Below are 27,143 nucleotides of genomic sequence, written 5' to 3'. Positions count from 1 at the left end.
ATTACGCCCTGAATCTACATTGAATAATTTAGTCCTCACATACTGCCTGGAGCTGTTTTGCTCAGTGACACAGCAGTCAATGTAGCCCCTTTGTCCAGCTTTCATAATGAATTACTGATGACTTCCTGCTGTGTTGTGGTCTTTCGTGAAGGCCAAGTGTCAGCCAGCCTTTGTGCCTTTGATAGCAGCTCATCTAGCATTCAAGAGCTTTATTATAATAGCCTTGCCCGGAAGTTTTTTCTCTCTCTCTGTGTACTCACTACTGATTATAAACCCAATCTATAGTTGATAACCTCATTGTACTGATATAATGCAGGGCCATCATTGTTCCAGGGCTGGGGTGAAGGGTCCCACTTACACAAATTGTGTCGCAGTCCCTGTAAATTTCAGCAGAGGGCTTGGTGATATGAACATATTGTGTTGGCATGCTGAATTGGTTGGTTACACTTCGCTCTAGCATATTTGATTCTGTTCGGTTAGTCACATTTGAGTCAGATATTTTTATAATAGCTGCTAAACTGCTCACTTCACCATTTTAACTTGCTGGTGCTGCTTGAATTTATGCCATGTGACGTTATGGATAAATGTCTTATAGTAGCTAATTAGTCCATAGAAAAAATAATATTAAAAAAAAACTAATTTTATTATTGTAATATTGTTGCAATATTGTTATTCTTTGTCCAGTGTTATTTTACTATTATTTGTATACTATTATATTATTTATTAATATTTTGAAATAAATTAATTTCTATATATTTTTATGTTAATGTAATATAACTTGTGTTTGTTTGTTTGCTGGTTTTTATTGTATTTGTTATAATTGTATTTTTAAATAGTTTTTGCCATGAAAATAGCCTAAGATGCTCACATGGCATTAAATACTGTATATATACTACTACTACTACTACTTTATATATTTTTTCAATATTTTATTTCTTTTATTTTATATTTGTATATATCTTACATTTTATTTTTATTTCAGTTTTAGTAATTTTATCCCTTTATTTCAGTTAGCCCCCAAGACAACACTGTGTTTGTCTAGTTGCTAAGCCAGTTGTTTTTGACATGGACAAGTTTTATACTTAGCTAATTAGATGAGTAAAAATGTAATAATCAGATTAAAATCAGGAATTCATATTAGGGATGCACCGAATGTTCGGCAACTGAAAACCGAATAAGCGAAAAGACAGAATAAATTGTACCGAACAATGACGTGACGAGATCAAATATAGTCGCGCACTAATGCAGCAAACACGTCTGTCAGAGAAAGACGCAAAAATCATTCCAAGCACGAAGCACCGACAGTTAGATGCTTAGCGCTGCATCTCACGTCTCCGACGAGACGAGGAAGACGTGGTTGATGCTGGTTACTATGATGATTGAAATCGCGAAATGGCCTCAAATGATTAGTAAATAAACTGCAGAATGTTATGTTTTCTAATACACGCACGGATTCAAACAGCGCTGCACGAGCTCACAGCGCCAGGGTTCAAAGTCAAAGTTCATTGTTGTTTTGTAATTTATTTTTTTTATTTTATTTGAAAAGCAGGACAAAACAGTAAAAAGCACATTTTGGCTATTTAATTTATGCAGTGGTGAAAAAAAAAAAAAAGGAAAAATAGGCCTACATGGGGGGAAAAATTCGAAAAACCGTGTTCGGTATTCGGCCCAGTGTTTTATTTTGTTCGGCTTCGGCCAAGAATTTCATTTCGGTGCATCCCTAATTCATATCCATGTATTTATGTATTTGTCATTTAAATATTAATTAATTAATTAGGATTGGAATGTAATAAGTGGGCTTTATCAGGGTTGTTTTCCATAATAATGACTGTAAACAGTGCATTATTGATTGTATCAATCGGATGTAACAAAAAGGCTTTGAACAGTTGCTTGGTCTCAAAGAAAAACTTCTATATATAAAACAGGATGTACATTTACCATGAAAAAAATAACACTTCTTGCTGGTTAACAGCATGTGATCAAGTAACCGCATGAGATGCTTGCTGCTTGGAAACTGCATCCTCTTAAAGTGCTGATGCCACATGTGCCACTGCATCAGGGCTGTGTTCACGGCGAGAAAAACCTGCTTTAGCCAAATGGCACAGAGGTGACACAGACAGGCCAATCGCATCAGAGCAGCTGCAGGGCATGACAGAAGGCCGAGTCAAGCACCATGCCGCAGCAAAACTTAATTTAGACCAAAAGATAATGAGGTGGAACAGAAACCACTGGTCTGAATGAAAGACGGCCCTCAGAGGCTCTTCTGGAAGTTTGCCTTCATACATAATGCATGCAGAGACAACAAGAAAGTGCATGCAGTATTTTAATTCTCTTTTTCTAGTTTCTTTGGCTGTAAGACTGATGTGTTTAGTTTGAAAAGGAAATGGAGGTGACTTTTTTTTTTTTCTCAGCTCTCTCTGTGTGTGTGTGTGTGTGTGTGTGTGTGTGTGTGAATGTGGGTGGGTGGGTGGGTGGTGTAGGAGTGAATCAGTCTCCGAGCCAACTGCTCCATTAACCTTTACTCAACAACCTTGCTGAACCGCATCTGAGGAAATACAAACACAACAGTTGCAGTCATTTGACACTGTTATTACTGAAAATTGAGATAAGTCCTTTAAGTTTAAAATTTAATGAAGTTTTGAAATAACAATTTTCTTTAAAATAACTTGCACTGATGAAACATTCACAATAAGGGACCAGTGTTATTTTAGTATAGGGTTTGCTATGGGGCATGAAAACCTTTGAATTGTCTCATAAATATTATGTTCTATTCAGTTTATTGTTATTATTTCTGTTAAACTAGGTCTTAAATTTATCCTCATAAAACCTTCACAAACCATGCAGTATTATATATATATACTATTATAGTAGCTTTTATTTTTATAGTTTTTATCTTTTGACGTTTTTATTAGTTCTAAAGTTTTTTTGAGTTTAAGTTTTTTCTTTTTAATATTAGTATTTCGTTTTATTTCAGCTTTTTTCAGTTTATAATTTTAGTTTTAGTTGGCAATAACCACTGCCAGGGATATTTATTGAGTACATAAATATTTGATTTCACGTTATCTTTAAAGTAATTACTCAATTTAAATTGGTTGAATTATACAAAAAATAGTGAACGCTTTATATGTCACGTATAAGGGCTAGCAAAACAAAACCAAGCATAATTTTTCCATCCATTTTTTCCAGAAGCACTATTTCAGTTTTAGTAGAGTACCTCAGCAGTAGACATTTACAGGAGCCAATCACCTTTAGGATCAGAGACATGGTGACTAATGACAGGAAACGAGGTCACGTCCGGTAGGATGCTCTGCAGTCTACTGTAGTGACTCCCCTGGGAGGCCAAGAGCCAGTGAGGATGTGTCCACTGCAGGAGGGAGATGTGGGCCGCAGCTCAAGGACACATGCCGTAGGGTGTGTGTGTGTGTGTGTGTGTTGTGTGTTTGTTTGGGGCCTCATCATCAAAGATTTGGAGTACCTCGGCAACCTTAAACACAAAACCTCACCATATTTTCCTCTGTATTAGATGGAATTATATTTTGGTCCCTAGAGTTTAGGTATTTTCTGTGCAATAGCTGTATTTTGGCTCGTGACATTTCTCAGCATTATGAAAATGTAGGCAGTCCAGGCTTCTAAACAGCTGTTCCGTGTCTGTGAGCTCACAGACATCAGCAAGTTCGATTTCTGGCTCCCTCACAAGTGTCTAAATAGCCTGATTTGCTTGAGCAAATGTCAAGCTATTTTTCTTTGTGTTCCCAAGCCATATATCCAAATATTGAGTAAGGCACCTAATCTATCCCATCGTACACTGTGCTGTGTGCTGTTGTGAGAATGTCTGCCCATAAATGTCACTTCGTTTTTTTTACTGACGTTGACAGGTCTGCCTAGCAGCACAGAAACCGAGTTAATCTCCCCTGCCTTTTTGCAGCAGCTACTTGCATGTTCACTATCAGAGAAAAATCTGCAAAAAAAATAATGGTACCTTTTAGGGGTACAGCAGCTTGTCACAGGCCCTCAGTACCCTCAAAGGGACACCTTTGGTGTATTACATATTAGGATCTTAAAGTGATAGTTCACCCAAAAATTAAAATTCAGTCATTAATTACTCACCCTCATGTCATTCCAAACGCATAAAATCTTCATGATGAAATCTGAGAGCTTTCTGACCCTCCATAGTGAACGCGCGTTGAAGACTGACAGGGAAGATAAGAAATTGTTGAATAAATTTGTTATTTTTAGTTTTCTTTGCGAACAAAAAGTTTACTCGTAGGTTCATAAAATTACAGTTGAACCACTGATGTCACATGGATTATTTTTCGATGTCCTTGCTACATTTATGGGTCTGGGAATATTTCAGTTGTGTCGCTGTCTATGCAGGGTCAGAAAGCTCTCGGATTTCATCAAAAATATATTGAAACTGGTATGGGGAAAAAATGAAACGCTTCACCTTTAAGAATGCTTAATGGCAATGTTCAGGAGCATAGATATCCTAAAGGGAGTTTTCCGCCAATTAAAAGGAGTGTGTGAGAATTATAATGATGTTTTTTTTGCGGCATAGCGAATGAAGATCAGCTCAAGGGCATGTCTCACTTACCCAGAATGCCTTGAACGAATTGGTTTGGTAATAGAACACACCTCTAACCACTAATTCACCAGCCTACTGAAGTGTTTGTAGAATTATTTACCAACCTGCACATCAAGCAGCCGAAAGACCTGGAGATATTTATCCAGAGGAGACATAGTGCTGCCCATCAAGAGCGAGGAAATGGCAAGGAGAGGGCAGAAAGCCTGACTTCTCCTCCCCGGTTTCTGTGCTGTCACAATCTGCTGTGTGATTCAGAACATGTTCCCGTGAAATCGGTCGTTACAGATGGGCACTCGCAACAAGACAGCCCGGCTGGGATTTGTCACTGCATCTCTTCACTATATCAGAACAATTTGCTTTGGGTCTTTGAAAGCTCAAGCTATGCTCACATTAACAGTTAAAAGTTGTATTCTGGATGTTATTTAGCTGGATTCCATCATTCCATTCAGTCACAATCCAATTCCAACATGATTCTCAATGCATCTGATTTTTATTGTTTTCAGTGTAAATGTATTGTTTTACAGAATACATGCGGCTGCAGAAACATACCATTTTGTCATTACACTTTCTCTCTTTTTAAAAAAAATCAAATTCTGAAATTTGTGTATCGTCCAGAATCATTTGAAAATTAATAATAATGATGAATTGGTGCAAAATGGAAAACGGCACCATTACATATTCTTTGTTATATGCAATAATGATCCAAATGTGGTTTCCTTGATCCGATCACAGTGCATTTAAACTTAGATTTTGAAGTTGTCAGATGCTTCCTGATTCTGAACCGATCAACCAAAATCGCATGTCAGATGTAAAGGGAGCCTCTGTAGGAAGTAAATGTGTGGAAGGAAAGGGAGAACCACTCAGACTATTTGGCTTTTCTTTGAGTGCATATAATTGCATATGTTGTTTTTTTTTTTTTTTTAAACAGGTTAAATGCTTTTAAATATAAAGCTTGAAGAATGCACTCTAACAGAGGAAGGATTAGGTTTCAGTGTTGTATTATGTTCATCTGAATGTTATTTACTGTAATCTGAAACTGGACATCTAAAAATGGCCCATGTTTGGTGCATGTGGTATACGGCACTTCTCGTTTTATATTCTGCCATATTTACACATGCATTGCTGTACATCGAAACTTTCCTCTCTTATAGATCTGTCTGAGGTGTTTCTTTATGGTCTGCAACACAATTAGATCCTATTAAGCATTTCCATGGGGAATCTTCAGTGTATTACTGGTACATGAGATCAAAAAGAAAAGACATCAGCTATTTAAATCCTAAATGCCTTCTGCATTTCTACTCCCCTCCCCCAGACAGGAAGGAAGTGCGGGAATCCGCTCGCTTTCCCACCATTCACACTAATCAGACAGGAAGTGATGTCACAGAGGTACATACAGATCGCGCCGTGCTCACTGACACATGACCAGCCCATTATTCATGTCTGATTTGTGACTAGTTAGAATAACCCAGTTATTTTTAATGACTCTGTCAAACTGATTTGCAAAACTGAAAACTTTAGTTAAGTGGTATGCAGATGACTAGGCACAGATGAAATCTGCTGACTGTGTGGGTTTTGAGATAAAATCTCAAAACGTGGTAAAATGTATTCAGCTAAAGAACCCAAGAGTGATGCATTCTTTGGCATGTATAAACTTTCCAAATCTACCGAGTAGGGCGTAGATTTCTTGTGGTCCTGGAAATGACTCAAACAGATCACTGAATCATTTTCGAACCCATTCTTTGAATTGTAATGATTTCTTAAAGTGAATTAGACATCCTAGACAGTGTGAAGATAACCTTGTGAGTTAGTTTAAATTTGGACTAGCACAATGTGTCCTTCAGTGGAGTTGGAAATATTGTGATGACGAGTTTCAAACACATGAATGACCAATCAAAGTTGTATTTACAGATGGCAAACTCAGAATTCTAGATGTTACACAAGTTGTGTTGATGTAAGGTATGTGTCGATTTGAAACATGGTGGAAACACTGATCTATAAAATAGATGATATTGTATCTATAATCCATAAAGAGATCTGTTAGCGATAACCAAGTCTTTTGCACATGGCGTTAATTAATTAATATTCATGGTTTGCTTCACATGCAGCTGTGATGCCATGTATATTAAGTAATAGAAATTAATATTTTTCTTTTTGGATTCAGATGTAATTAGTAGCTGAAAACAAACTAAATAAATAATGCTATTGTGAATAATAGATGTTCACAATATCATTGTTTTGTTTTTCAGACGTTAGGATTCTAAAATCTGAACGTCTGACTCGGAGGTACAAGTTTCACTGGTGAACTTAAAGGCAGCACAAATCCCAGATTTTATTTTATTAATCATTCTTCTCCTTGTTTGTGGTATAGGTTCCTGTAGCGCACTGCTTCGGTCCCGCCGGTCAGAAGAAGAGGTTCTGCGGTGTTTGCCGGAAGCATCTAGAAGGCAGTTCGGCTCTGCGTTGTGAAGGTGTGTGTGTGTGTGTGTGTGTGTGTGTGTGCATTTCAAATGCAAATAGTTTAGTCAATCATAACAGAAGTCATTTTCGTTTAGTCTTAAGGGAATATTTTGCCCAAGATTTAAATTCTGTTATGATTTACTCTCTTGTGGTTCCAAACTTTTTTCAGTGGAACATAAAATAAGTTGTTGTTTTTTTTTGGTCGATACCATGGAAGTAAACTAAAACTGTTTGGTTACCATCATTCTTCAAAATATCTTGAAGAGTTTGGAATGACATGAAAGTGAATAAATGATGAAAGATTTCCCTTTTTTAGGTGAACTGTCCCTTTAAAGGTGTAGTAACAAAAGAAGTCTGTTTAATTACAAGGATCAGAGAAAGCGTGGAAATTGTTCGTGTTGAATTAAATTAGTCTCTCGACTCGAAGTGGTCTTTTGGTAAAAGAACCAAAATAGAAAGGAGTAGGTGTGGCCTACTGAAAGTCTTCCTAGTTGATACACATTATGATTGTTTGCTGTTCAGGCTGGTTTGTTTTGCTGGTTTTAGACGTGTTTTGCACAGTTGTCAGCTGGTCAGTTTGGCTGACAAACTAAACCAGCTCAGCCAGGTCAGTAACCCAAGCTTAAACGAGCATAATGGATGAAACTAGGCAGATTAAAGCAGTTTTTATTAAGTTGTTGTCGTCTTCTGTGCTCAACAGCCGTTCCATCTTATTTTAATAATCGGATTCAGAATCTCTAAAACCTTTTTTCGTTTTTCCTGTTTCCCCAAACCCTGTTGGTCTTTTTTTTTTTAAATTCTGTTATTGCTCATTTGTCTGTGCTGGTCGTCCCTGTTTGGAAAGCAGCTGTTGCCATGGAAATGGCAGAATGGCCTTTTGCAGTGGGCTGAATTCTAAGAACCGAGCTGAAAGAAAAACATTACACTCCAACTCTCTCTTTCATTTCTCTTCCTCTCTCTCTATGCTTACAAAAGGCGCAAATGAAGCTCAGAAGAAAAGTCGGTCTTTAATTCCCACACTCACTCAAACACTTGTTACACTGACGTGAATTAAGTGGCTTTTTGCTCTTTCAGACCTGTATCCTCTCACAGGCAATATTAGTTCATCACATTTCCACTGCCCTATGGAAATAAAAATTAATTTATAAACTGTTTTGCTTAGTGGATAAATCACATAAAGAGAGTAACCTCACCTTACATGTTTTTCAGTGTGTGAGCTGCATGTGCACAGCGACTGTGCCCCGTTCAGCGTTAGCGACTGTCGTTTTTGCCACCAAGATGGAGGGCAAGACATTGTGAGTATGAGAACCAGGACTGCACCATCTACTGATGTATTAACCTGACATTTAAAGCCCGTAGACAGAGAATAAAACCATGGCTGACCTCCACTTGTAATGAACCTCACATAAATTAGAGTTTGCTTTAACTGAACATTTTACTTCATTTACCAAAAAGTCATTGGTGTATAATCCAAAATGATTTCTGGCATGTTGGCATAATAATTTGGATTGGACTTTTCTATACTTCAGAAACACCCCCACAGTAAAGGATGCTAATAGGGATTAGAAAAGAAGGAATGAAGAAAAGAAAGGAAATAAAATTTTATTTCCGCTAGAGAAAACAGGTCGTGGCATGCGTGAGAATTGGAGGGAGAAAGAAGAAACTCCAAGTGTTCTTTAGTTAAATAATACATAGGATGATGTTTATTGAAATGGGTGACTAGTTCGCTTTGTTTTCTTTTGCATTTTCACATTACGAGAAGCAGAATAAAAACTGAGCACCCACAGCACAGTGACTGATTAAACGAAAAGAGCTTTTGCCACTGAAGTTGTGCTAATGTCACAAATACAAATTGTTAAAACATTTTACTGACAGAAAAAGATAGAATTCAATGGAAAATCTGTGATGAATAATAATTATTTATAGTGCATCCTCTTATGAATATGCGAGATGTGTAAAGGTGTTGTTACATTTTGGGAGTTTTGCATGAGGGTAGAAAAGTTCCTTATGTAAATGTTGCTCATGTTCTAGTTTTATGTTCATTCGTTGTGTTGAACAAACAGTAAGCTGCTTAAAGTGACTTCTATGTGAGCGTCGCTTCATGACTTGCTACACTATTGAGAATGGACAATGAACTTTTTTTGTTCACTAATTACGCTAATGCAGCTGTACTTTTACACAGGCAATGTAAAATTATGAATTTCTACATTTCCATATGTCCTTAATTTCTAAATGTAAATATTTTTGTCCTTGGCTGGGGAAAAAAATTCACTAGATTAGTCAAACAACAATTTTGAAGACTGTTGATATTGTTCCCTAGCATTTAAAATAATTTGCCTTATTAGAACATGATTTTGTTTTTAATTAGATTTACTTATAAATAGAATTACATAATTGGATAATTTCTAATTATAGCTCAAACTATCCTACTCCTAAAATTGACGGGAAATGATGATAAGAATGTTGTTTAACCCCAGCATAAAGCGTAACACGGATGTTGATCCAGGAGCCTGTCCTGGGTAAATCACATTCCCTAGCTTTATTATTGCTCTAGATTGTGTTATTGGCCACATGGTTTCTCCTAACCCTTCATCCCCTCCTGCTCTGATAGGACACGTACCAGCACCACTGGCGGGAGGGGAACATGTCCTCAGGTGCCCGCTGTGAGGTCTGTCGTCGCACCTGCAGTTCTTCGGATGTCCTGGCTGGCATGAGATGCGAATGGTGTGGCATTACGGTAAGTGTGTGATTTTGTTTTTAAAATGTATTTATTAATTTTTTTAAAGTGCACCCAAACCGTACTTGTCTTATCATTCAACGTTTTAAGTTTGCCTGTTGTCAGCTGGATTCATCCAACAAACGGCTTCATTATTTAGTTATAAGAATGAAGGTGAGTGGGCTCTCAGGCTGTCGTGCCTCACAATGAATCAATTTATTATTTAACAGGTGCAATGTAGGATCCTGTCAGCACTCACAAAATTGTACTCGGTCGAAGTTGAATACAGGCATAGCTTGCTGTGTTTTTTTATTCCTTTGCCATCTTGGCAGTGGATATTTTTTCTATTGCATGACCTGATTTCTTGGTTTCAGTGTACTGTAGGTAGTGGCTACATTAAATAATAATATATCAACTTCCAAAATCATTACTATGGCTTAAAATGGAAAAATAATTCCAAGGTGGTTGAACATGAATTTACATATACTATTAAAAAATTGGAGTTGGTAATTTTTGTTTGTTTGTTTTTGAAATAAGTCTCTTAATGCAGGGATGCTTTTTTTTTTAAAGCAAAAATACAGTAAAACATTAATATTGTGGTTATATTATTACAATTAAAATGAACTTTTTTTTAATGTTAATATGTCTAAAATATAATTCATCATGCAATGGAAAGCTGAATTATGAGTAGTCAGTACTCCAGTCTTCAGTGGCACATGATCCTTCAGAAATCATTCTAATATGTTGCTTTGTTTCTCAAGAAACATTTCTTATTGTTATCAATGTTGAAAACAGTTGTTTTTGTGGAAACCGTGGTACAGTCTTCTCTTTTTATGAAAATTAGTTCAAAATAACAGCATTTATTTGAAGTGGAAATCTTTTGTAACATTATATTTGTCGTTTACTGTGACTTTAGATCAATTTATTGCATCCTTGCTGAATAAAGTTTTTCAATGGTAGTTTCAATAGTAGTAGTGTGTTTGTCATCATGATGCCTGTTTCCAAATTAGTTGTCAAGACATTCATTTTACATTCTGCATTTTTGTATTAATTGTATTATTGTTGCAAATCACTCACTTAGGAGTTTCCATTTCACTGACAATGCTTACTTAGAATTTAGAAGCAGGTTTTGGAACTATTGTGTCATTAGTATTACAGCATGGCATTCCACTGACTCACTCTCCACTTTCCCGCATTGTTTTATTTAGCTCCGGGTGATATTAAAAGCTCTACTCTACTGCACTCCTGCTATCAGACCATGTCCCTCATTTTATCCCCTCCCCAGCACTAGTTTTTAGCATAGGTTAGTAGATGATGTAAGCACTAGTGCCTGAGCAAAAGGTTTTTCGAGGACAGAGACTGCAGGGAACATACTGAAATGGCTATTTGCAACACAAATACTTTGAAAGCACAAACCTCTAGGATTTAGAGGAATTTGAGAATCATAAGGACAAAGACATAAGGATTTAAGCACACATTCACTGTAGCTTTACTTTTATTTGATTCGAGTTGGTGTGTTGTCTTGTGTTGGAACATCAGGACTGGTAACCAAAAGGTTGTTGGTTGAAACCCTTCAAAGGTCAGTCCATTGTGCTCTTTGGCAAACCACCTAACCTCTAGTTAATACAGCACACTTATTACAGGGACAATCCTCCTATATATTGCTTTGGCTAAATGAATATAGAATCCGTTGACGTTACTAGAAACACTGTAGTTGTCTTAAAGCTGTACTGTAGCTCGTAATCTCTTGGCTCAACCACTTATCTGTGTTTATATGTTTGCAGGCACATGCGTCATGTTACATAATCATCCCCCCAGAGTGCAGCATGGGACGGTTGCAGAACATGATTCTTCACCCCAGCTGCGTCCGGATCTGCTCGCGGAACTTCAGCAAGATGCACTGTTACAGAATCTCAGAAAATTCCCACCACAGCGAGATGGGTAATGCCTGGACACGTTCACATTGTCACTGAAATCTGGGCAAACACCTTAAACTTAAAGGAGTGTTCAGGTTTACAACAAGTTCTGTGGACAGCATGTGTGGCATGCTGTTGATCAGCTCAGACAAGTGTTTTAACTCATCCATCATGTTTGTAAAGTAAAACTGTGTTTATAGTAATGCACTTAAAATGTGACCCTGGACCACAAAACCAGTCATAAGTAGGGTTCAAAATTATTGATTTTTCTTTCATGCCAAAAATCATTAGGATATTAAATGTTTCATTTAAATATATCAAAACCTAATTTTTGATTAGTAATATGCATTGCTAAGAACTTCATTTGGATGACTTTAAAGTCGATTTTCTCAATATTTAGATTTTTTTTGCACCCTCAGATTCCAGATTTTCAAAGTTTTATATCAGCCAAATACTGTCTTATCCTAACAAACCATTTATCAATGGAAAGCTTATTTATTCAGCTTTCAGAAGATGCACACATCTGAATTCAAAAAAATAAAAATTTGACCCTTGTGACTAGTTTTGTGGTCCAGGGTCACAAATAATTATAGGTTTGCTGTCTGTAATAATTTATAAAAGAAATGAATACATTTATTCAGTAAGGATGAATTAAATAGATCTAAAGTGACAGTTAAGATATTTAGAATTTATTATGTTAATGTTAAAGGTTTCTATTTCAAATAAATGCTGTTCTTTTGAACTTTATATTCACCAAATCTGCATATCAGAATGATTTCTGAAGGATCATGTGACACTGAAGACTGGAGTAATGACTTCTGAAATTACAACATTGTCATGGCATGAATAAATTACATTTTAAAAGAATATATATATATATATATATATATATATATATATATTAGTGCTGTCAAAATTAGCGCATTAATGCAGGCGATTTAATTTTTTCAGTTTAACGTGTTAAAAATATTTAACGCCGTTAACGCAGGGGCAGGGCTAGTGTTGGCCACCCCACTCATAACTGCTGCCTCTGTCTCTTTTTTGCTTACTAAGAAGTGCATTTATTTAGTCACAGAAAGTCTTTACGAGCACATCAAACAGGAGATGTTTCAGACGCGCACTCCCCTTCACCTTAGCACCAGGCGCGAGTCAAACGAGCGCGGGTAACGGTAGGCTACTGTACTCGGCGCATGTGGTCTTCAATTGCATGCAAAAAAAAAACAGCACACCAAAATAACCTATTAACCCAGCTGCTGTGATGTCTGTCATCAAAGAACAAAAAAAAAGAGGAAATCAATAACATTTATAGCTTTAAGGATTTATCTATATTTAATTTAGTGTTTGATAACTTTATTTAATTTCTGTATATGTCCTACTTGCTGAAGGGCAAAGGTGGCTAAATATGACATTTGTTATAATGGGTTTATGTGAAGATTGTTTAAAGTTCACTTAAATTAGAAGTTATTTTATAAAAGTCTAATAAATATTAAAATTGATAGCTCTCAATTATACTGTAATGTAGAATGGCAATGGTCAAATATTAGGAAAAAAAGAACAATTTTATAGAGGCATCAGTAGTATTGGTATCAGTGATACTGGCCTTCAGTCATAAAAAAAGATGTCATTAAACGAATATTAAAAATATACTTTGTTGTTTCTACATTCATTTGAACATTAAATGTGAAATTATTGCAATGTAAAAGTATATTTAAAAAGTTTAATGTTAGGTGGGATTAATTGCGATTAATCACGATTAATTTCAGAAAAAACATGCAATTAATTAGTTAATTTTTTTTAATCGATTGACAGCACATATACATATATATATATATATATATATATATATATATATATATATATATATATATATATATATATATATATATATATATATATATATATATATATATATATATATATATATAAACAATATTTCACAACACTACTGTTTTATTGTTTTGATTAAATGAATAGTATTATAAATTAATTAAATAATTTAATTTTTGCATAATTTATCAATCTTAAGATACACCCATAATTGGTAAGTCATGTGGTTACACTTTAGAAATGTTGCGTTTTATATCCCATAGCAGTGCCCCATAGAGTTTCATTGTAAGTGCATAGCTGAACACTTGATTTTTACTTGTTTTACAAACTGGGAGACATGTCACAATTGTTTTCTGTGGTACTCGACACCTTGTCACAGATGCATTGAACTTATATTGAACCCGGAATATTTCTTCAGTCACAGTGAGCACAATAATTCTGTTCTGCTTGAATTACTGTTCGCTGCGATTAAAATGTGTAAGCCTGGTTGGGAATGGTGGGAAATTACACATTTAATGTCCCTTAATTCAATTTTAAGAGTGTCATATTCACCTCCGATTATCAAATAACAACATCACATGTCTGTAAATGCTCATAGAGAAGTGTGTTTTCTCCAGACAACCTGGATGATGTCGATACTCCAAGTCCAGTAACTTCTAAGGAAACTCAGTCTACTGTATCACCTGACACAGGTACAAACCTGGGCAAAAATGACATGGATAATACTAATCACCCTTGTGCCCAAATTAATCTCCTTCCTTTTGGCCTACAGGTAAACAGACGCTGAAGGTTTTCGATGGTGACGATGCAGCTAAACGTAATCAGTTTCGTTTGGTTTCAATCCCTCGAATAATCAAGAATGAGGAAGTAGTGGTGAGATGTTTTTTTTTACCTAATCTGGTTTCACTTGAATTAAACTTTTACATTGTATACCTCAGAATTGTTATTATAAATCCATGCTCGAATAACACCCAAACATTTTTGTCAGTGTTATGCTGATTTCTGTACTTCCTGTCCTGACAGGAAGCGTCGCTCAGAGCGTTCTACATCCCAGATGAACCGCAGGATTATGAGCTACAGAGTTACAGCCAACAGGGACTGTTTACAGATGACATCATCAACCGTAATGGCACGCCGGACAATAAGCCCATATTTAAGGATACCGTGTCTGATTCCTGGGTGCTCAGATCAAAACCTAAAGAAACGGAAGTGGTGAAGATTTATTCCAGTTCGCGCAAGTGAGTTCTACTTCTGCTTTAATTGCATATGTGATTTTCTGTTTTGTGTTGTCCAGCTGTCTTAAATACATGGATTCATACGGAATATTACTGGTTAAATTCATTGAGTCATTTATTCAAACGATTCATTCAAATGGCTGATGTCTTTATGACTGGGGCGTTGAATCACTGACTCACCTGATTTATTCAAAAACACTATTGCAACTATTTTCTTTGGAGAAATAAAGCAAACAACAGACAGTAATATGTCTGAAGTGTAACACACAATATTAACTTCTTGCTTATTGATCTGTTGTATAAAATCAATATTACATTTGCAATTGTGCTGACATTTGAAGAAAACCGCACTGTTTCTTGTGTGATATAAACTATAAACTATATCATATGATATAAATAAAACAAAAACACATAGAACAGCATTTATATCCCCATATATTGAATTCTGGGGTCATTCTAATGGTATTGCAGCTTGCATTTCCCTATTATTTGTAGGCGATGCATATCGCACACCACTATTTAATAGTTACTTTACATAGCTAGGCAGAACACATTTTACATACAATACTATAAATTTTAGATGCTAACACATCGTGAAGATGTGCAGTTCTTATGTAAATAGGGGAGTTCTAGCTTAAAGTTTACTTATCTGAAGGTTTTATGGAACATCAGTCCTCTTGCTTCTCCAAACAAACCATAAATCATCTCCAGACATCGCAAGGAAATAGACAGTAACCGTGTCGTGTACAACTCAGCGAGGGCAAGTGTATATGAAACCCATCAAAACGCTTATGGCCTGAATGATGACAAGCTTGCTGTTGTGTGTCTGGTTGCCACAGAGATGAAGTGACACAGCATTCATGGTTTACCTTAGATGTTGTTGCCATGCCAGTAGGAAATGGATAACAAATGCTGATGGAACCTCGTCGCCTACAGAAACTCAACAGGAAACCTTTGGAGTTCATGAAAGAAATAGCAGTGCCACTCCAATGCTTGATGTTTCCATTAGATCAGGCGTTTTGTTTTGTTAACGCGGGTCTGGAACTAATGAAGCGTTTTGTGTTTTATTAACAGTTTTGAGTCAGGGAGGGATTGAGTCAGACTTAACACATGCTGCCAGTTAGCGCCACAATCAAATGTTAATGTTCTTATGCAATATTTGACCACAGTAAATCAAAACATTGTCTGATGTTTCAGTGGCAGACCAGCGTATGATTTATACGGTGCCAGACCACTGGTGAATCAAGGGATGGAATGTTTTTCAATGCTTAACGTTTTCAAATGTTGGCGTAATGAGGAAAGTTCTTTCACGTGTGTTTCAGGGTTGAAGTCACCTCAGTTACTGCTGGGAAAAGCAGCACAGTAGACTCAATCTTAAAGGAAGTGCTCCCACGAATAGAAAAACAGGTAACTTGGTATATAAATAACTTCATTTAAACAAACCCTGTAACCTGTGTATTAGTATCGTGTGGAAATCTGTATCATAAACCAGCAAAATATTTTTTACCTACCGCATAGCAGTCACCTGCAACACCCTTGTATCTTAGTGGAAACATTTGCACATGCATTTTCACATTTGCACTATATTTTTCAGAAAATGCAAAAATCTAGTTATTTGTACTTAATGCACAATTTGTATGTTAATCCACGTGGTTTCTGCAAATGTCTATAGAATGAAAACCCTGCTGACTTCAACCTTGTAGAAGTGTTCATGAGCAGCAAACAAGGTAAGATCTCTTACATGGGTTGTGTATGTTCAAGTCTGGTTGATCAATTACCAAGCATGTAAATATTAATTAAGAAAAAAAGATTTTCTAGACAAAGTGTTAAAATGATGTGCCCTCCATAAAGCTATAAAATAAAACTAAATGAAAAGATTTCTGGTGCAAGGCAATTTTGGGGCCACTGCTATGATTGGCTAACCGTTGTGTATGTTTGACAGCCTACATCCTTCACAGATGGAGGCTGCTGTGATTTAGGTTAAAAACACATAAATACTCATCAAACGATCTGTTTAACAGACAAAGCAATAGTGATCACATAATAAAAACAGTTACTCATGCTTGGGTGGTGCGACATTACCGTTGGATCCAATATAGTCAGCACAGCATCCTCTTTTAGTTTCAGTCTTTCTGAAAATCCTGAGTCGAATTGTGTCATTTGTTTGTAAACGAATCTGCGGTAAAATGAAGTGAACAAAGGACCAAGTTCATTAAGTTCATTATTCATTAAAAATAAAGTTCATCCACTCTTTCCTAATGTTGGGATCAGAAGGAAGGCAATGCACGTTTTCACAACGTGGCACTGCACAGCGACTTGTCTTCGGAGTAGGGGTCGACCGATTATCGGCGCCGATATTAAGCATTTTTATGATTATCGGTCATTTTCAAAACCGATGTGCGATAAAATTATTTAATTTTGAAACGCGCTATTTGGCTCTGATGCAGCTTGACATAACTCACCACTCTAGTCTCCGCCCACCGCACATCTGATTTGTTGGGAGTCACGAGTCAGACCAATCAATGTGGAAGACTAAGGCACTCTCACACTGAAAGCGCTTGCTACAGTTTCAATGATCACGCATCAGTTGTCTCTCAAAGGCAGCAGCAGACGTTGCTCAAGTTGCAATAAATCACAATCCACTACACTGAAGTTGCAAAACACCTCAATATTATCTATTTATGGTTTCCGCGATGGGGAAAACGCAGACGGAATTCGTCACGGAGTTCGTCAAAGTTTGGATGAATTAATCAAAAGTAGGTCAGTACACTTAAATCGACTCGCGCTATGGACTAGTATCTGTAAATATTGAGCTGCAAAAAGACTTATTTAAATATGAATTCTGCATGTTCTGCGTGTCTATGTGAAGACGCGTGGTTTTGATTACACACACACACACACACACACTGAAGTGCGCGACGCTCGGGTGTATTCAGCATCTGCCGTCTCACAAAATGAGGACATAAATACATGAACAACATCCCCAGAACTGCTCTAAGAGTTGCTTCATGAGCATTTGACCGTTTCATTTGAGTAAAACGGTCGTCATATCACATACATGGGCTATACAGAAACTTAAGAGGTCCTCATGGCAACCCGTCAAAATAAAAGTTCGGTTTATCTACTACTACAACAACAACAACTTTTGTTTAAAAGAATAATCACACAATACATATTTCTTCCATGTTTTAATTTTAATGGTAAACCCATTTGTTTGCTAAAAAAAAATGAGTTTAACTCTCATTTGATTAAAAGATAACTGAAATTAATGTTTTATGGCTTCATTTGCACTGCACTGTAAATTAAAACTAATCGAAATTACTGTCACATAGGCCAAGATTAAGATACTGTCACACAGGCCAAGATTAGGACGACATAAATTGTGACATTTCAATAGGCTATTGAACCAAGTGTGCCTGCAAGTGGCTATTAGTGTTATAGTTTAATTAAATAGTTGCAGTCTTCTTCACAACTTCTACAATGGAGCTATGAAGACAATTAAATTGTTTACACTTATTATATTATTTACATTTACATTTAGTCATTTTGTAGACGCTTTTATCCAATTGAGGAATACATAAAGCGATTCATCTTGAAGAGGCAATCCGACAAACGAAGTGCTTGTAACACCAAGTCTCAGGCATTGTTTAAATAAGTACAAGCTAGGAAGGGAAGGAATAAATAAGGAGAAAGAGGAACCCCAGTGACCAGTGTATGTGCTTTGGATACCTCCCCTCCCCAGGCCACCCTGAAAGACCTACCAGTGAGATAGGATTCAAACCAGCGAAGTGGAATTCCAGCGATGCCCAGTGATGAGAGGGTGGAGAGGAGTATCTGATGATTGACAGTGTCAAACGCGGCAGATCCAGCAGAATGAGGACTGATGATTTGGAATGGGCTTTTGCAATTCGCAGGGCTTCAGTGACCGAGAGAAGCGCAGTCTCAGTTAAATGGCCACTCCTGAAACCTGACTGTTTAGCGTCCAGTTTGTTGTTCTGTGAAAGAAACAATGAGACCTGGTTGAAGACAACACGTTCAAGTGTTTTCGCTATGAATGGAAGGAGAGAGACAGGTCTATAGTTTTGTATAAGAGAAGTGTTTAATGTAGGTTTTTTGAGCAGTGGGGTTACCCGAGCCTGCTTGAACGCAGTGGGGAAGATGCCTGTGAGGAGGGATGTGTTGATGATGTGTGTGAGTGCCGGTTATGCTATTACACATACATTTCTAACATGTAAATTATTGAAGCCAAATACTTACATTTCCCCAAGCTGTTTAGCTGTAGTACAGTATTCATAGGCTTAATCATGAAGCATGCAGTGGCCCCACTTTTAACTCTCTCTCTTTATATTACCCTTATTGTAGATGGATGCATGGAGGATGACAAGAGTAAGAAGTGCAATCAACACCAGAGAAGGCAGTTTTTGTCAGAGCCCTTGTTATTCTTAATTTTGACATTAAATTTCATTTTTACATCAGACATAATATATCGGTTAAAAACATCGGTCCAATTGGTCTGTAATAATCGGTATCGGCATCGGGCCTGAAAAACACATATCGGTCGACCCCTACTTCGGAGCGTCTTTTTTGCTTGGTTTCTGTGTAGACCTCCGTTGCGTTCGCCTCTCATTATTTACACTACATGAATCAGTGAGCTAAACAGGCAGCGATGTAGAAGCAGGTGTTGATCTTCTTCAGCGGGGCTGTGTTTAGCCAGTTGTACATTCCACAAGCTGTCGTTTTGTCAGACTGGCTTCAATATAAGCTGATTTTAAACTAACGACAAAGTTCCGTGTTCTTAAACTTACAGGATGTAAAATCAAGGGAATTTTGGTTTCTCAGTTCACGACCCCTTTAAACTAAACATTTAAATTGGAAAAACTGTTTGGCATTTAAAAGTGTTACATAGTTCATTAAATCATTTCTGAATTACATTATGCATATATCTTAATTATATATATATATATATATATATATTAATCTTGATTTTATTTATTTATAGAATATTTTTTTAAATATTTAAATTTTATTTACTATATTTTATAATTCACAAGTACATATAGCAGTGTTTCTTAAACATACGTGCCATTTTTATGGGACACGTCCTGGCCAGGATTTCTATATTACCTAAGATATCCAGGTTTGGGCTGTTTGCGCTGTGCAGACCGATCGTTGTATGACATCTGCGAGAGCTATAGAGAGCAGACGCTCTTGCTTGTATTTTGATGTCATACAGCGATCGGTCTGCGCAGCGGAGTTTCAAGTCAAGCAAACGAACGAACACACCTAATATGTGCGCATATTTGCATCGCTTTGACCATTCTTTGTAGATCCCACCTTCTCACGTGCCACGATTGGTCGATTATGTACAATGCCTGCACGTTATTGGTTGATCATTACCTTTCAGCAAGTATGACAACAGGAAAACAGCCAAAAACAGTAATAAAAATGGCACGTATGGCCACCTTACTACACAACGTTCACTGCTCTCTACTCCCTGCACACGGGAAATCGGCTGAAGTTTAATTAAATTAGGAACATGGATTTGCACAACACCTCTGCCTTCAGCGTCTTCACACACAGACAAAATTTACTACAAAAGTGTGAAAAGTTATTTAACCGTAATCATGAGATTTGCACAGTAGTCACGTCTCGTTCACTTTAATGCCCTTTGAATGGAACGCATACGCTCCTTTCGAACAGGAATCATGACGGAATATTCCATGAAATCCTCTTCGCAGGTCACTTGTGGCTGAATGGAGCAAACCTCTAAAGTGATAAGAGAAACACACAAAATGCGAAGAGCAAGGGGTTGTGAGGACCAGGATTAAAAACCACTGACATATAGTAATGGCAATTTTATTTATACAACACTATTTACTACAACCAGAGTTGACCAAAGTGCTTTAAAATAGAATAACTAAAAACAGCAATAACACAATGAAAAATAAAAGCAGTAAAACCAAGAGGAAGGAGAAAAAAATGTAGTGACTCAGACATTAAGTAAAATTTTAAAATCTACTCTGTAATGCACAGAGTAGTAATGATGATAGAGTAATCATGAATATGATTTGCTTCAGTTTTATGTCAATGTCTCCAAGTATCTTTGAGAAATCTGATTGATATTAAAGGCATCTGTTGTGCAAACCCCCAAAGCTTCGAAAAATGTGGAAGGGTTTCATAATATCTTAACCTTTCATTTCTTATCCACCTTCAGTGCAACGGCAAGTCCTCAGTGGTCAGGAGATTTTACTGGGCAAACTGCAGGAGATACGGAAGGTATGTTAGGCGGGTCATGATGATTTTGCTTGCCATTTGGAAAACACTCAAGCTACAGCACACTCACCCCTTACAGTGTGTGTGCTTGTTATGAAATAGATGAGAGCTTCTTGGTTGTCTCAAACTCTGAGCTTGTGACTTTCAGACATCGTTGCGACAGATGAACCAGACACGGTTTTACATTGAGGAAAGCAGGAATCGAGTGGCACAAGTCAATCTGCTCTTGGGAGGCTTTCCGACACAGCTTGAAAAAGAGGAATACATACACCTGCTATCCGAACACCTCTCAGTCAAAAGTGAGTCTGTGTGTGTTCATATGATGTGTAAGCTCAAGATTTAAATGGTTCAAATCCTTTGGATTGTAACCATTCATCTCGTCAGTCTCTTAGGATTTTATTAATCTTTCCATGAAATTGTCCTTAAACAATGCTGACCTATAAGTCTCACATAAGGCATCTTGTGTATTCATCGTAAATATGCCTGTCTCCTCTCTGCTGGGAGAGATTAGAACGGATGATAAAGTGACTGCTGGGAATTTATTGTGATTGGATCTTAGAGTTAAAGGAATAGTTCACCCAAAAATGAAAATTTGCTAGATATGTACTTACCCTCAGGCCATCCAAGATGGAGATTACTTTGTTTCTTTATCAGAACAGATTTGGAGAAATTTAGAATTACATTATTTTCTCACCAGTAGATCCTCTGCAGTGAATGCGTGCTGTCAGAATTTGTGTGGATTACTTGTGGATTATTGTGATGTTTTTATCAGCTGTTTGGACTCTGATTCTGACGGCACCCATTCACTGCAGGGGATCCATTTGTGAGCAAGTGATGTAATGATACATTTCTCCAAATTTAGTTTGATGAAGAAAGAATCTCATTTTGTGTCTGCATTTCTTTTCCCACCCAGGTCATTTGGTCACCATCACTTACGTGCACTCTGAACAAGGTAAGAGAAACTGCATTCATAAATCATAGCCTGTTTCCTCGTCACAGGAAATGCATCCCTCCTTTAGAGGTGGCTTATAATGTCCGTCTTTGTTCTGAGCACAACTGAACTGCATGACTTTATTTGATAACACTGAAGGTCGCTGGTGCGTGCTGCAGAACAAACTGCCTGCTGTGTGCATGGGCCGCAGTCTGGCCTACTCTGTGCTCTGTAAATGAGAGGCCTTGTTCTGCACACAAACGCTCTGAACTGCTGGTTGTTCTCAATCATCCACCACATGCCCACTTGCTCACTCGCCTTGATGCTTTCAATGTATTTTTATATTGTTGTTGCAGCGGTGTGTTGGTTTGTGTGGAGATCTTAAAATATGTAGCAGTTAACACATACGCTTTGACACCTAGAGTTACTATTCTCTTTTCTTCTCGGTATGATTTCCTGTCGTTTGCTACTGTGCTACACTTGTGAAAAATGGAACAAAGGGTGTTTAAATTAGCAAAATAGACCATTCTGCTTGACTGATACATATAGAAGTGTTATGTTTTTATGAATTTTGAGTAAATATTATGCAAAAGAAATGTTTCAACAAGAAATATTTCAATAAAGATTTAAAAATTTAAACAATAAATATTTACAGCAATTTTGTTTACCATTATGTGGTATATTAACTTAATAATATTAACTTAATATTTACAGTATATATGTAAAATATTAACAATTATTTATATATACTTTATTATATTATATATATATATATATATATATATATATATATATATATATATATATATATATATATATATATATATATATATATATATATATATATATATAAATAATACTAATTATTATACTAATTGAATTTATCTATTATAAATTGTTTTCAAAAATTGAAAGGGGTCTCTCTCTCTCTCTCTCTCTCTATATATATATATATATATATATATATATATATATATATATATATATATATATATATATATATATATAATATAATATAATACACGCACAGGTGCATCTCAATAAATTAGAATGTCATGGAAAAGTTCATTTATTTCAGTAATTCAAGTCAAATTGTGAAACTCGTGTATTAAATAAATTCAATGCACACAGACTGAAGTAGTTTAAGTCTTTGGTTCTTTTAATTGTGATGATTTTGGCTCACATTTAACAAAAACCCACCAATTCACTATCTCAACAAATTAGAATACTTTTCATACATTTTTAGTGAATTGTTGGCCTTCTGGAAAGTATGTTCATTTACTGTATATGTACTCAACACTTGGTAGGGGCTCCTTTTGCTTTAATTACTGCCTCAATTCAGCGTGGCATGGAGGTGATCAGTTTGTGGCACTGCTGAGGTGGTATGGAAGCCCAGGTTTCTTTGACAGTGGCCTTCAGCTCATCTGCATTTTTTGGTCTCTTGTTTCTCATTTTCCTCTTGACAATACCCCATATATTCTCTATGGGGTTCAGGTCTGGTGAGTTTGCTCGCCAGTCAAGCACACCAACACCATGGTCATTTAACCAACTTTTGGTGCTTTTGGCAGTGTGGGCAGGTGCCAAATCCTGCTGGAAAATGAAATCAGCATCTTTAAAAACCTGGTCAGCAGAAGGAAGCATGAAGTGCTCCAAAATTTCTTGGTAAACGGGTGCAGTGACTTTGGTTTTCAAAAAACACAATGGACCAACACCGGCAGATGACATTGCACCCCAAATCATCACAGACTGTGGAAACTTAACACTGGACTTCAAGCAACTTGGGCTATGAGCTTCTCCACCCTTCCTCCAGACTCTAGGACCTTGGTTTCCAAATGAAATGCAAAACTTGCTCTCATCTGAAAAGAGGACTTTGGACCACTGGGCAACAGTCCAGTTCTTCTTCTCCTTAGCCCAGGTAAGACGCCTCTGACGTTGTCTGTGGTTCAGGAGTGGCTTAACAAGAGGAATACGACAACTGTAGGCAAATTCCTTGACACGTCTGTGTGTGGTGGCTCTTGATGCCTTGACCCCAGCCTCAGTCCATTCCTTGTGAAGTTCACCCAAATTCTTGAATCGATTTTGCTTGACAATCCTCATAAGGCTGCGGTTCTCTCGGTTGGTTGTGCATCTTTTCTTCCACACTTTTTCCTTCCACTCAACTTTCTGTTAACATGCTTGGATACAGCACTCTGTGAACAGCCAGCTTCTTTGGCAATGAATGTTTGTGGCTTACCCTCCTTGTGAAGGGTGTCAATGATTGTCTTCTGGACAACTGTCAGATCAGCAGTCTTCCCCATGATTGTGTAGCCTAGTGAACCAAACTGAGAGACCATTTTGAAGGCTCAGGAAACCTTTGCAGGTGTTTTGAGTTGATTAGCTGATTGGCATGTCACCATATTCTAATTTGTTGAGATAGTGAATTGGTGGGTTTTTGTTAAATGTGAGCCAAAATCATCACAATTAAAAGAACCAAAGACTTAAACTACTTCAGTCTGTGTGCACTGAATTTATTTAATACACGAGTTTCACAATTTGAGTTGAATTACTGAAATAAATGAACTTTTCCACGACATTCTAATTTATTGAGATGCACATGTATGTATATGTGTGTGTGTGTATATGTGTGTATATATATAAATAAATAAAATATAATATATCTTTTGAAAGATGATCATCACCAAGACTGCATTTATCAAAAATACAGTAATATTTTTTTATATAAAATATTTTTAGTTTAAATGAACTTTTGTCTATTTTAATGTATTTTGCCTCTGTTGGCAAAGCAGAATTTTTAGCAGCCATTAGTCCAGTTAATGACACATGATACTTCAGAAATCATTCGAATATGCTGATTCAGTCAAGAAACAAATGAACAAAAGAAATCTTAGAAACATTATTATCATTATCAGTGTAGAAACCATGACATTTTTTTTTATTCGTATTTAAATAGGAAGCTCAAAAGAACTGCATTTGAAACAAGTTTTTTTATTTTTTATTTACCGGTATTTCTTCCATTTAAAAAAAGCCTACTGAACCCCAACCTTTGAACAGTAGTGATATTGCATTCGGATTTGTGTCTCTTTGTCTTATTCCATCATGTCATGATAGGTGGTAAAAATAATTGTGCTCGGAGCTAAATATAATTGTGTCCCAGGTGTGAACAGGTGTTAGTGAGTGTTTGTATAATTGAGCTGCTATGCTGTTTTCAGGTGCTGTGGTTCTGCAGATCAGCTGTTTCTCAGAGGCGGAGAGGATTTACATGCTGGCAAAAGACATCAGCATCAGTGGCAAACAGCTCTACTCACTTGTCATACCTGAGATCATGGTACACCACCTTTTTGCAAAGCCATGCTGTACATTTGACACTCTGTGGTTGCAACAGACTTATTTTATATGCTATTTCTTTTTTTTTAACAAATAAAAAATGAACATCCGTCATTCCAAATCTGTAAAACGTACTTTCTTCTGAAAAATGACAAAAAGCACTGAACTATCTCCTATATTTTTTATGAACTATCCCTTTTAGGTGTCCATATATTGGATATAGCAACAGCTGATTCAAAATAATCACCTGTATTGATTTAAATGTGATCAGTATGTCACAAGCTGTCCATTGCAACAATAGAGCTCATCATGTTGGCCCAATCTTTAGATGCATCTGCCCTCTAGTGGCCAACAGAGAAACTACAGTACAATTCAACAGTGATTTCACCGACAGTTGTAAACAATGTTATTTTTTCTCCCCACAGCAAAGCAAGCTGGCCAAAGGAAGTTGCCCCCTGCTAGTCTTTGTCAACCCTAAAAGTGGTGGATTAAAGGGCAGAGAGATCTTATACAGTTTCCGAAAACTTCTAAACCCTCACCAAGTGTTCGAGCTGACCAGTGGAGGACCACTTCCTGGGTTAGGCCAAATTTCCTTTGAATGATGCCAGATGTATGGATGTTGTGACTGACAGATGGATGAATAGCTTTTAAATCACCTGCAATTTGCACCTTTTTGCACTATGTATGCAGTTTATATAATAAAATATATTTTGCTAGACTTTTTTAGTCTGTATTGAATTCAATGTGCAGTTGCAACTTTTTTTTGTTCATTTATAAATAGCGTTTTTTTTTGGCTCTACACAAGTGAAGCAACAAGATTTATTTTATCTATTTGTTAAAAAAAGGATAAATGCTGTCATTTTCCTTCTCATGTATAAGAGCTTGTGTGTTGTACAGGCTGCACACGTTCAGGGACGTCCCTCACTTTCGGATCCTGGTGTGTGGAGGAGACGGCACAGTGGGATGGGTGCTGGGGGTTCTGGAGTCCATCCGGCACAAAATCGCCTGTCCTGAGCCAGCGATCGGCATCATACCATTGGGCACCGGTGAGTGATGGGGGGGAATGTTCCTCATTTAATTCTATTGTTTAATGCTGTATATTTTAGCGTTTGTTAGCATCCTGTATATTTCAGTTTGTTAATGCATTGTTAGCATTATTATTTGTGCTCAGTTCTGCTGCATGTGTTTGTCAGGAAACGATCTGGCTCGAGTGTTGCGATGGGGGGCGGGATACAGCGGCGAGGACCCCTTTAATATCCTGCTGTCTGTGGATGAGGCAGAGGTAGTGCAAATGGACCGCTGGACAATTCTTCTGGATGCACAGGAAATGACAGAGGATGGCAAAGAGAATGGCTTCCTAGAGCCACCCAAGGTACATCATCAGTCCCCAAATTGCATAAATATGATTATTATTTTTTATAATTCTTTTTAAATGAACATTTTTATATATATAATAACAGGGTTGTGCCTGTCTGTATTTTAGATTGTGCACATGAATAATTATTTTGGGCTGGGAATTGATGCTGAACTGAGTCTGGACTTTCATCATGCACGTGAGGAGGACCCAGACAAGTTTAATAGCAGGTGAGTGTTATTTCACCTCAAAAGTGTGGCCATGTGGCTCAAATTTAGTGTGAGGATAGTCTGTGCATCAGGAATTTGATTTTGTCATTGTTCTTGCAGGTTCCACAATAAAGGTGTGTATGTAAAGGTGGGCCTGCAGAAGTTGAGTCACACACGAAACCTTCATAAAGACATCAGACTGCAAGTGGACAAACAGGACGTGGAACTGCCTAGTATAGAGGGACTGATATTCCTCAATATTCCCAGGTATCAATTTCACACAATGTTAGTAAAGCCACTTCCTTTGTGATGCTTCCAC

At 36.9% G+C, this 27,143-nt stretch overlaps 1 protein-coding gene across 2 annotated transcripts in view; it reads left to right on the top strand.

Moving 5' to 3' along the window:
* The window catches only part of LOC131553654 (diacylglycerol kinase theta), a 37,634-nt gene that overhangs the window by 5,469 nt on the left and 5,022 nt on the right, over positions 1–27,143 (top strand). For both annotated transcript variants that reach the window (XM_058798470.1, XM_058798472.1), the window contains exons 3-20: positions 6,951–7,050; positions 8,249–8,334; positions 9,651–9,776; positions 11,540–11,696; positions 14,116–14,190; positions 14,271–14,371; positions 14,522–14,736; positions 16,056–16,140; positions 16,406–16,460; positions 20,948–21,009; positions 21,155–21,305; positions 21,920–21,958; positions 25,147–25,262; positions 25,687–25,838; positions 26,159–26,307; positions 26,455–26,633; positions 26,745–26,845; positions 26,945–27,091. In XM_058798470.1, coding sequence (XP_058654453.1) covers positions 6,951–7,050; positions 8,249–8,334; positions 9,651–9,776; positions 11,540–11,696; positions 14,116–14,190; positions 14,271–14,371; positions 14,522–14,736; positions 16,056–16,140; positions 16,406–16,460; positions 20,948–21,009; positions 21,155–21,305; positions 21,920–21,958; positions 25,147–25,262; positions 25,687–25,838; positions 26,159–26,307; positions 26,455–26,633; positions 26,745–26,845; positions 26,945–27,091 — 2,096 coding nt within the window. The remainder of the gene's footprint in view (positions 1–6,950; positions 7,051–8,248; positions 8,335–9,650; positions 9,777–11,539; positions 11,697–14,115; positions 14,191–14,270; positions 14,372–14,521; positions 14,737–16,055; positions 16,141–16,405; positions 16,461–20,947; positions 21,010–21,154; positions 21,306–21,919; positions 21,959–25,146; positions 25,263–25,686; positions 25,839–26,158; positions 26,308–26,454; positions 26,634–26,744; positions 26,846–26,944; positions 27,092–27,143) is intronic.

Source organism: Onychostoma macrolepis, chromosome 14 (genome assembly GCF_012432095.1).
Source record: "Onychostoma macrolepis isolate SWU-2019 chromosome 14, ASM1243209v1, whole genome shotgun sequence".
NCBI lineage: Eukaryota > Metazoa > Chordata > Actinopteri > Cypriniformes > Cyprinidae > Onychostoma > Onychostoma macrolepis.
Note: the sequence above shows the minus strand (reverse complement) of the source record. Positions and strands in the feature narration are given on the sequence as shown.